Below are 11317 nucleotides of genomic sequence, written 5' to 3'. Positions count from 1 at the left end.
ATAAATCAGATCCATACAGATTAGATTGATCTAACCTCAGTTGGATTGGAATTTGATTCACAAGATGGGTTCGAGAGATTGAATCTATCTCCCTCTCTTCTCTCTCTATCTATTTCTCTCTTTTCTCTGTTTCTCCTCTCTTTCTCTCTTCTCTTACCTCTCTCTTTCTCAATTTTTCTTTCTCTCTCTTCTCTTTCCTCTCTCTTTCTTTCTCTTTTTCTCTTTTCTTTCTTTTCTCTCTGGTCAAAACAGAACCCTCCCATGGCTCTTGAAAATTGAGGAAGGGAGAGAGGTGGTGGTGCAACCTAGATCGCCGGAAGAAAAGATAGGTGGTTACACTACTGACGGCAATTAGGGATGGTAGTCCGACCGTGCACAGGAGAGCCAAAAGGGAAAAAGGGCCACTGCCTCTTACCACCATGGCAGTGGCATCCCAAGCCAAAAGAAGAAAAAAAAGGGAGGGACGGCTTATCTGTGATGGTGGTGGTCGTGGATCACGACCATCGGCGAAGACTCTCGGTGACAAAAGAGGCACGAATCAAGCTTGAAACAGGAGAAAAAATCAAAAAATTAACAGCTTTTGAGAGGAGAATGGGATCTACAAGGTGGCAGTGCTGGGCTACAGTGGCTTAGTAGTTGCCAAAGGTGAGGAAGGAAGAGAGAGGAAGCGAAGAGGGGTTTGATGATGCCAATCGCAGTGAGATAGAGGGTTTAAATAGGACTCGATCGTGGAAAAAATAAGACCAACCTAATGCTGATCACTCGTCAGTTGCATCGGCCTCCAATGGCCATCGACACTTCGTACCAGTACAAAATTCATACACCGACCACCATTGGGTGGTTTTATCAACTCGGCAATGAAGATTGGATAGAGGTTCAAGAACCCTGTTGTGATCTTAATTTTTTTTTAAAAAAAATAAATTAAAATTGGTAATGAATTTATGGATTTTAATCCAAAAATGATCCAAGAGGGTCAAGATTTTACATAAAATGAAAGAGATGACCTATCAATCATCTTCCAGCTCAATCTGATTGCAGTTGGAATCAGTGAATGGTCGTGTGACAAGGGTGTCTTGACTGGTAGTCATCGGTAGCTATCAGCATCTGAAACATGGACAGAAATTAAAGTGTCCGATCGTCTCTTTCCTGCTTGGCCTGCTCATCCGCACACATTATTCCACAATCAAGCAGGTAATGCGCAACACGTCAGTGCTAACGTTTGCACGTACAGACTATCCCATGTATCCCGGATACTGACACTATACTCACCAAACCTACCACGTCATGGGTAGGTTGTTCCAAGAAGATCAATTAAAATATCCCAATAACGCGTGCGTACTCACGCGCGCACAAAATAAGCTGACATACATTTTTGTACGCACTAAAGAGATGACTCTAGCAGCATCCAAATAAATTTTAATTTAAATCCAATCAAATTCACATTGGACGGTAAAAATTTAACACCGATGATATGAATCATGATCTACGACGTCAAATTACATGTTTACAGCATAAAAATTATATGATTTGAAATTTTTTTATAAATACATTAAATGATCAAAAATTATATAGTATAGTGTTATTCAGGTTGTTCATTTTTGGACTATTTGATACATAAATTAGATGTCTCCGGATCATTCCATTTTTAGCGTGTAATTAGGTAATCTGAAGATAGCATAGCATGTGCAACAGCTCGAATATGAAGACAAGACAGACTTTTTTTTTTTTTTTTTTGGCTAAGGAAGAAGACAAGACCTTCATCATCCAATTTTGATCCCCCTCATCTTTTACAGATAAGATAAGAGAGAGAGCACTTCTTCACCCATTCCATAATCGTCTTGTCCACCATGGAGACAATCTCCTACATCTCCCTGTTCCTTTCTCTTCTCATCCTCTTCATCAAACTCCTCTTCTTCTCCAAGAACAAGAAGAACCTTCCACCAAGCCCTCCCTCCCTCCCCTTCATCGGCCACCTCCATCTATTCAAGAAACCTCTCCACCTCACCCTCGCCCGCCTCTCCAACCTCTACGGTCCCATCCTCCGCCTCCGCTTCGGCTCCCGTCCAGTCCTCGTCATCTCCTCCCCTTCCCTCATCGACGAGTGCCTCTCTAAGAACGACATCACCTTCGCCAACCGTCCCCGCCTCCCCTCCTTGAAGCACATAAGTTACAACTACACCTCCCTCGGCGGCGCTAGCTATGGGCCCTACTGGCGCAACCTTCGCCGCATCACCACCATCGAGCTCCTCTCCACCCACCGCCTCCAGTCCTTAACCGACATCCGAGCCAACGAGGTCCAGGCCATGGTTCGACAGCTCTTCCGAGACTGGAAGGCCTCGTCGGCGGAAGGCTTTACGAAGGTGGAGCTCAAGTCAAGGCTGTTCGCACTATCCCTGAACGTCCTCACCAGGATGATCACAGGGAAGAGGTACTACGGGGAGGAGGAAGAGGAGGCCTCCGAGGAGGCGAGACGGTTCAGGGAGTTAGTAGAGGAAGGTTCCTCCTTGATCGGAGCATCAAATCTTAGTGACTTCCTGCCGGTGCTGAGGTGGGTTGATTACCAGGGAGTTAACAAGAGGTTGGTGACGGTGCAAAAAGGGAGGGATGAGTTCATGCAGAGACTGATAGATGAGCATAGGAGCAAAAGCAGGGAGGAAGGAGTGGAGAAAAAGACCATGATGGGTGTATTGTTATCGCTACAGAAGACGGATCCCGAGTACTACACCGATGAGATGATCAAATCTCTTGGCGTGGTAAGTTTTCCTGCCCTACCTACAAATCCATCCATTTCTGGTCTTTGTGGATCCAATTATATAAAATAGAGTGTTGGTCCAGTCCCATTCAGGAGGTGTCAGTATTTGCTGCGGGTATGGGACTATAAGAAACGATTTTTTGATTGGAATGGGATAAGAAGCGATTTTTTGTCGTTTTTGTGCAATTTGCCGGGTCCATTATTGCGGGAGGCCATGGCCACCACTCGATAGCATGAGTTGACGCGGCATGTGATCCCACATCCACCGCCATTTGTCAAATTATTTGTCATGTGGGTCAAAATTTTTTAATCATAATCTATTATAATTATAAGATAAAATTATAAAAATGCCCTCCGTTGTAAAGTGGCTTGGCCATATATCTCCGTTATAAAATATAATAATATGAAGATTATTAGATAACTAAAGTTTGGTAAAATTTCGCAACTGTCTTTCCTACTAACTTAACAAAGAGCTCTCATTTTGGATGCAAATTAGAAGAAAGATGAAGAAAAGCCGTATGGATAGAGTGCTTTGAGTTTTTAGAGGTTAATAGATGATAAAAAATTTATTGTATTGAGATCATTGTAAGTAAATGAATGATAAAGAATAAAATGATTTAAAATTTATATAAAAAAATGAATGATAAAAAATTGATTATTTTAAATTTATTAAAGTGAATGGATGATAGAAAATGGAGCAAATTGAGATTTATGCAGATGGATGAACAATAGAGGATAGAGCACTTTGAGATCTATGCCAGTTGTTGGTGCAGAATTCCGCCAAAGCCGGAGTTGCTGGAGTTAAGATGACCGCGGCCGTCACCGGGACCTGCAAGAAAAGTCTAAATCGGAGTTGGGGATGCTCCGGCAAGACCCTCCGATGCTCAAGTCAGTACTCTGCTTCAACAAAAATGGAGTGCTCGAGTGAGAATTTTAGCAGAGTTTCGAGATAGAGTTTAGAACTTAGAGAATAACGTATCTGGGGGTCTCTTTTTTATAGACGGAGAGCGTAACTGATTGACAGCGATGTTTGTAACCGCCTGGTAGTGGACCGTTCAGAGCCGTGCGGAGTTTGTTACGGAGAGTAGTGGCATCAGGGGTTGTTCAGGGCCACGTGGAGTTTGTTATGGAGAGTGGAGTGGTGTTCGTTGTCGCGACTTGCCAGAGAGTGATAGAGCCTGGAGAGTGGAGTGGTGTTCGTTGTCGCGACTTGCCAAAGAGTGGTGGAGTCACGCGGAATCTGTTGCAGAGAGTGGAGTAAGGTAGTGGCCATTATCGTGACTTGCCAGAGAGTTCGGATCTGTCGGCTGGAGCTCGACTGGGATATCTGATGGAGCGGAATGGCTCTCTATCCCGTTGATCTGGGAGAAGCTCGGATGTTTTCGAGGCTGCTGACGAGTCTACTATTGTGCGCGGAATGGCTCTCTATCCCATCGATCTGGGAGAAGCTCGAATATTTTCGAGGCTGCTGACGAGTCTACTGTTGTCGGACGTCTCAGGCGCTGATGCTACAGGCGGGAGTCATCTGCTATAGAAGTTCGGATGGAGACTTTCTGTTGGTGAAGTCCGGTAGGAGTCCGATTGCTAGAGAAGTCCGTTTGGGATTCGCCTGATGTAGAAGCTCGTCTGAAGATTATCCATCAGAGAAGTCCGATTTCATGAAGAATCTGATGGAGGATCGGCCGACGGTGGACTTCGGATGACGTTAGGGAGGTTCGGCAGACATCAGAGGCGATCGACCGTTGTAAAAATTTGGCTGTCAGAGTCTGTCCGTCGTAGAAGCTCGTCTGATATCCATCCGCTATGGAAGTTCGGACGGAGTCTGGTTCTTGTAGAAGGCTGAAAGGAGACCGCTTATTGTAGAAGCTCGGTCGAAGATTGATTGTCGTGGGAGCTCAGAGTAGCAACCTGGTCAGTGGATCCTGTCCCCTTGTAGAAGCTCGTTCGGGATCCAGCTACGAAGAAGCTCGGCTGAAGTCTACCTATAATAGAAGTTTGAAAGAAATTTGTTCACAGTAGAGGCTCGAATGAAATTTGCTTACAATAGATATCCGGGGTAGACCGTCCGCTGTAGGAGTTCAGAGTAGACCGCTCGTAGTAGAAGTTCGAAGTAGACCGCTCGTAGTAGAAGTTCGGCTCTCGCAGGAGCTCGGTTAGAATCCTGAAGGCGGTCGACCATCGTAGAAACTTGGATGGAGTCTGATTACTGTAAAAATCTCATTGTTGGAGAAGCTCGGATATTGACGAAGTCCGAAAGAAGTTCGGAGAATAGTTGATTACTGTAGAAGGTCGGCTGATAGTGAGGCCCGGAGAGCCTTTGGAGCGGTCCGATAGATGGGTGGAGAAGCTCATTGTCGGAGAAGTCCGGACGGTATTATGGAAGCTCGATCGGTTGAGGGGGTTCAGAGAGACGCCGCACAAGGTCGGAAGCCGAAAAAGTCCTAGAAGGATCGGTCTTTTACAAACTTCGACTGGAGGTATTTTATACCCAACATCAGTCCCCCTACTTTCGAGTTCGTGTTTCGAAAGAAGAAAGTACAGAGAAATTCTCACAGCCGAAGTTGCCCCCCTCGATTTTTGCACTCGATGGTTGCCAGATATTTTGGCGCTTGGCATGCTGGTACCGGAGTCTTTTCAAATCAAGGCGATCCGAAAAGACTTTTTTCAAAATTTTCGCTAGAGCGCTGCCCCAGGTACAGTGCAATAATGGTTTTACCAACTGTCGGCCACCTCCAGCCGCTTGCCACAGTGAGTGAGCCACGCGGCGGTTATAGACTGGCCAGAGAAGTCCTACAGTCATTATTGCACCAGACCCCGTCGCCTATTTAAACCCGCCTCCCCCCTTCGGGGATCTCACTTTGCACGGGAGTTTCTTCGGTCCCTCTCTCACTGTCGATATGGACACGGACGTGGCTTGGATGTCAGCTAAGAGTCTCAAAGCCCACAAGAGGGAAGGCGCTGCAACTTCCGGGTTGGCAAAGAAGGCAAGGGTAGAAGAGACAGATCCGGTCGCGTTTCGCCTTGATCGCTCAGAGCCCGTGCTTGTGGCACATCTTCGAGCGTGAGTACTTTCCGATCCTGCGAAGGGGGGAAGCCAAAGGGGGACTGGAAGAAGAAGTCAGAAAGAAGGAGAAATCCGATCTCAGAAAGAAGGTCATGCCTTCCGTCATTGTGAGGCGGCGGAAGCCATGGCACAAAAAGGACGGCGTCTATATGTACTTTGAAGATAATGCTGGAGTAATTGCTAATCCAAAGGGGGGTTGGAAGAAGGAGTCGGGTACTTAAAGTAATCCTCAACGATGGCTGAAATCGAGAGTTCGAAGTCTGATGGTATCGAGCTTCCTTGGAGCTCTTTTGCCTTGTATTCCTTTCCTTTCTTGTTGCTTCTCCTTTTTGGCCTTCAAGGCTTTGTAATGTACACTTCACTAATGAAATGAAAAGAAAATTTTTCATTACCTTGTCCATTCTTATATTAAATTGTTGTTTACCAAACTTTTTTTATCTTCCGTCTTGTTTGGCATCGGCTTTGTTTGTGATTCCTCGTCTATTCTTGCTTTGAGTCATTGTTTACCAAACTTCTTTTATCTTTTGTCTTGTTCGATACCAACGTTGTTTGAAGGTTTTCGATTGTCGCCGTGTTGATTTGCCTTTTTTGTTCGTGACCGTAGGTCTTTTCGAGGCCATTTGAGTTTGACGCTTCCTCCCGGTGCTCGAGCTTGAGGATCCGAACTTCTCGTTACCTTGAGGAAGTTGATTTCTCCTCGGCCTGTGTCGAGTTCTCTTTTAGTGACTGAGGGTTTTTTGATAGAAGTATCCTTCCTCGTTGAGACGAGGTCCCTTGTGTCTTTGATGTAGTTTATTTTTCACTTATCACTGGTGTAGTTCGTCGCTTTCCCTTTTCATCTCTCCCTCTCTTTTTTTTGTGTTCGAGTGAGGGTTTTTCCTCTGCTCTTAACGAGGTCATGAGAGCGTAGAGGAGCCGTTGAGGAGGTCTTCCTCCTCATCCGGTCTTGATCGACTAGGCCTTTATTTACGTCAGGATGAGGTTCTCCTCTTGTTCCCGACAGTCAATTTCGGTTCATGTTAGGACGAGGTTCTCCTCTTATTCCTAACAGGGTTGTGGGGGTACGTAAGGGCCGCTGCGAGGGCCTCTCCCCTCATCCGGTCTCTAAGTAACCGGGCCTTCGACTTTGCTCGTGTTAGGATGAGGTTCTCCTCCTGTTCCTAACAGGACTGTGGGGACACATAAGGACCGTTGCGAGGGCCTCTCCCCCCATCCAGTCTCTAAGTAATCGGGCCTTCGACTTTGCTCATGTTAGGATGAGGTTCTCCTCCTGTTCTTAACAGGGCTATGGGGGCACATAAGGGCCGTTGTGAGGGCCTCTCCCCCCATCCGATCTCTAAGTAATCGGGCCTTCGACTTTGCTCATGTTAGGATGAGGTTCTCCTCTTATTCCTAACAAGGCTGTGGGGGCACATAAGGGTCATTGCGAGGGCCTCTTCCCCCATCCGGTCTTTAAGTAACTGGACCTTTGACTTTGCTCATGTTAGGATGAGGTTCTCCTCCTGTTCCTAACAAGACTGTGGGGGCACATAAGGGCCGTTGTGAGGGCCTCTCCCCCTATCTGGGGCCATACTGTCCTCCCGAGCTTCATAATTTCTGCTGACCTGTCCCACTACTAATTGAGAGTCACTGTAGACTTGAAGTCGATCTACTTCTAACTCTTTGGTGATCCTTAGTCCCGCAATCAGAGCTTCATATTCTGCTCCGTTATTTATCGCAGGAAATTTGAAGCGCAGCGCATCTCCGCGATAATTCCATCTGGATTGACCAAGACCAGGCCCATGCCTGCGCCTGACATGTTGGAAGAACCATCCACGTAGAGGGCCCAAAAACCATCAGGGAGATCTGTTCTTTCTTCATAGGAGTTCGGCTGGAGCCCTGGGTTGTCAGCTTCATCTCGTCTAAGTTCGGTCTCTTCCGGGATAGTGCATTCCATTACAAAGTCTGCTAATATCTGGGTTTTTATTGTCGGTCGAGGTCGATAGTCGATGTCGAACTTCGTGAGCTCGACTGCCCACTTCGCTATCCTCCCAGAGGTATCCGCTCGATGCAGAACTGTCTTGATTGGCTGGTCGGTGAGCAGTATTATGGTGTGTCCTTGAAAGTAAAGTCGGAGCCTCCGAGCTGCAACCAACAAGGCGTAAGTTAGTTTCCCTAACTTAGTATATCTGATTTCGGCGTCTCTCAGTACTCGGCTTATGTAGTAGATCGGCCGTTGAATTTTTACTTCTTCCTTAATCAGAACTGCTGCAAGGGCCACAGGAGAGATCGCTAAGTACAGGAACAACTCCTCTCCAGGCTCGGGCTTTGTCAATAGTGGAGGTGAGCCGAGGTAGTTCTTCAGCTCTTCGAATGCTTGCTGACATTCAGAGGTCCAACAGAAGTTCTTCGGCTGCTTGAGAGTCTGAAAGAAAGGCAGGCACCACTCGGTCGATCTTGAGACGAAGTGATTTAGGGCTGCTACTCTCCCAGTAAGACGCTGAACTTCCTTTATTGACTTTGGGACGGTCATTTCTTGGATGGCGTGAATTTTTTTTGGATTTGCTTTGATCCCGCACCCCGATACCATAAAGTCCAAAATTTTTCTGAGGTTACTCAAAAAGTGCACTTGGTTGGGTTCAGCTTCATCTTGTATTTTCGGAGGACGCTGAAGGTCTCCTCAAGGTCGGCGACATGGTTCATCGAGGATTTGCTTTTTACGAGCATATCGTCCATGTAGACCTCCATGTTGCGGCCAATCTGCTCTTTGAAGATTTTGTTTACCAACAGTTGATAGGTCGCCCCTACATTTTTTAGGCCAAAAGGTATGACCCTGTAACAATAAAGGCCACGGTTAGTAATAAAAGTAGTTTTTTCTTCATCCTCTGGTGCCATCCGAATTTGATTGTAGCCGGAGAATGCATCCATGAAAGTGAGAAGCTCGTGGCCCGAGGTTGCATCCACCAATTGGTCGATTCTGGGCAGAGGGTAATGTCCTTCGGGCAGGTTTATTCAGCTTTTTGAAGTCTATGCACATCCTCCATTTACCGTTCGCCTTCTTAACCAGGACCACATTGGAAACCCAGCTCGGATAGTTGACCTCTCTGATAAATCCGGCTTTCAGAGTTTATCAACTTTCTCAGCTATTGCCATCTGCCTTTCCGACGCATGACTTCGAACTTTTTCCTTCATCGGTCGGTGTTCGGGATCAACAGCCAGACGGTGTTCCATAACTCCAGCATCGATCCCTGGCATGTCCGTTGGAGCCCAAGCGAAAACATCCGCATTCTTTTGTAAAAACTTGATAAGCTGTGTCCGCACCTCTTTCCCCAAGTTAGAGCCGATCTTCACCACGTGCTCTTCATTCTCATCATTCAAAGGAATTGAGACAAGATCTTCAATTGGCTCACCCTTTTCTTCAGTAAGATCATCGCGGGTGTCCAATCCATCAATCGGACAGGGGTCGGACTGTCCCTTTCTCTGAAGGGCTATGTTGTAGCAATGTCTTGCCAGGGCTTGATCTCCTCTGACTTCTCCGACCCCCTGGCTAGTAGGAAATTTCAACTTCAAATGGTAGGTCGATACTACAGCTCGGAGGGCGTTGAGGCCAGGTCGGCCGAGGATTGCGTTGTAGGCAGATGGCACCCTCACTACTAGAAAATCCACCAGCACCCTAGATTATTTCGGATACCGACCTGCAACTACAGTCAAGGTTATTACTCCCTCTACTGGCACTGCATCGCCAGTAAACCCTACCAACGGGGAGCTAATCAGCCCTAACCGACCATCAGGGATGGATATTTTTGAGAATGCATCGTAAAATAAAATATCGGTCGAGCTTCCACTATCAACAAGAATACGGCGTACATCATAATCAGTGATATTTAAAGAAACTACAACCGCATCATTATGGGAGAATTGGATCTCCCGGGCGTCTTCTTCAGTAAAGGTTATAGATCCTTCAGTTCTTTGCCGCTTGAGTGGTCCGGTCGATCCACTGGCCGCTCCCTTCCGGGGCCCTCCAGAGATGGTATTGATGATCATTTGAGAGAAAGGAGGGTCAATACAAATGTCCTTACCAAAAGTAGGAGAAGCATGGCGGAGCTCTTCGATCCACCGGTTCATCTCATGGAGCCTTCGATCCAGGAGGTCCTCTCGACTGCGGGTCTCGAGGATTTTCTGATAGAGTGGAGGTAGAGATCCTCCGGGGGTAGAATCGTGATCAGACTGAGGGCTCTCCACCCTCGGATTCTCCTTTTCGAGGAAGACAGGACGACTGGCCCAAGTGGCCCACCCTACTGTCGGATTTTGGAACTCCGACGATGCTCTTTCCAATCGCACTGATGCCTGCGGCTGTTGCTGCTGCTGCTGCATGGCCTGCACTACTTCGGTGAGGCCTCTGACCTGCTGAACCAGCAGGTCGAACTGCTCCATGCCGACCGTCGTTGCCAGAGGAGGAGGAGCCTAGGAAACTAGAGGCGAGGTCGGAGCCTGAGATCTGGCCGCGGAGGTCGTGGATCGCCTGGTGGATGCCTTTCGGAGAGGCATTAGGTGGAGATCTAGTAGGAGAAGGAGAAGAGGATGTCGGAGGAGATGACCAGAGGCAGTCTCGTTGAGCACTCCTTTAAGAACATGGGTACTGCGAAGACACAGCGACCCTTCCTCTAGCGCCAATTCTGTTGGTGCAGAATTCCACCGAAGCTGGAGTTGCTGGAGTTAAGATGACCGCGACCATCGTCAGACCTGTAAAGAAAGTCTAAACCAGAGTTGGGGGTGCTCCGGCAAGACCCTCCGATGCTCAAGTCAGTACTCTGCTTCAACAGAAATGGAGTGCTCGAGTGAGAATTTTAGCAGAGTTTCGAGATAGAGTTTAGAGCTTAGAGAAGAACGTATCTGGGGGTCTCCTTTTTATAGACAAAGAGCGTAACTGATTGACAGCGATGTTTGTAACCACCTGGTAGTGGGCTGTTCAGAGCCGTGCGGAGTTTGTTACGGAGAGTAGTGGCGTCAGGGGTCGTTCAGGGCCACGTGGAGTTTGTTACGGAGAGTGGAGTGGTGTCCGTTGTCGCGACTTGCCAGAGAGTGGTAGAGCCCGGAGAGTGGAGTAGTGTTCGTTGTCGTGACTTGCCAGAGAGTGGTGGAGCCATGCGGAATCCATTGCAGAGAGTGGAGTAGGGTAGTGGCCATTATCGTGACTTGTCAGAGAGTTCGGATCTGTCGGTTGGAGCTCGGCTGGGATATCTGATGGAGCGGAATGGCTCTCTATCCCGTCGATCTGGGAGAAGCTCGGATGTTTTCGAGGCTGCTGACAAGTCTACTGTTGTCAGATGCCTCAGGCGCTGATGCTACAGGCGGGAGTCATCTGCTGTAGAAGCTCGGATGGAGACTTTCTATTGGTGAAGTTCGGTAGGAGTCCGATTGCTAGAGAAGTCCGTCTGGGATTCGCTTGATGTGGAAGCTCATCTGAAGATTATCTGTCGGAGAAGTCCAGTTTCATGAAGAATCTGACGGAGGGTCGACCG

The 11317-nt window shown here is 47.5% G+C and overlaps 1 protein-coding gene across 1 annotated transcript in view; it reads left to right on the top strand.

Moving 5' to 3' along the window:
* Nucleotides 1-1761: 1761 nt before the first annotated feature.
* LOC105033510 (cytochrome P450 81Q32-like) overlaps nt 1762-11317 on the top strand; it is a 33724-nt gene continuing 24168 nt past the window's right edge. Inside the window, exon 1 of the mRNA XM_073251866.1 lies at nt 1762-2753. Within this exon, the coding sequence (XP_073107967.1) occupies nt 1848-2753 (906 nt within the window). The 5' untranslated portion in view covers nt 1762-1847. The remainder of the gene's footprint in view (nt 2754-11317) is intronic.

This window comes from Elaeis guineensis, chromosome 2, assembly GCF_000442705.2.
Source record: "Elaeis guineensis isolate ETL-2024a chromosome 2, EG11, whole genome shotgun sequence".
Taxonomy (NCBI): Eukaryota; Viridiplantae; Streptophyta; class Magnoliopsida; order Arecales; family Arecaceae; genus Elaeis; species Elaeis guineensis.
Note: the sequence above shows the minus strand (reverse complement) of the source record. Positions and strands in the feature narration are given on the sequence as shown.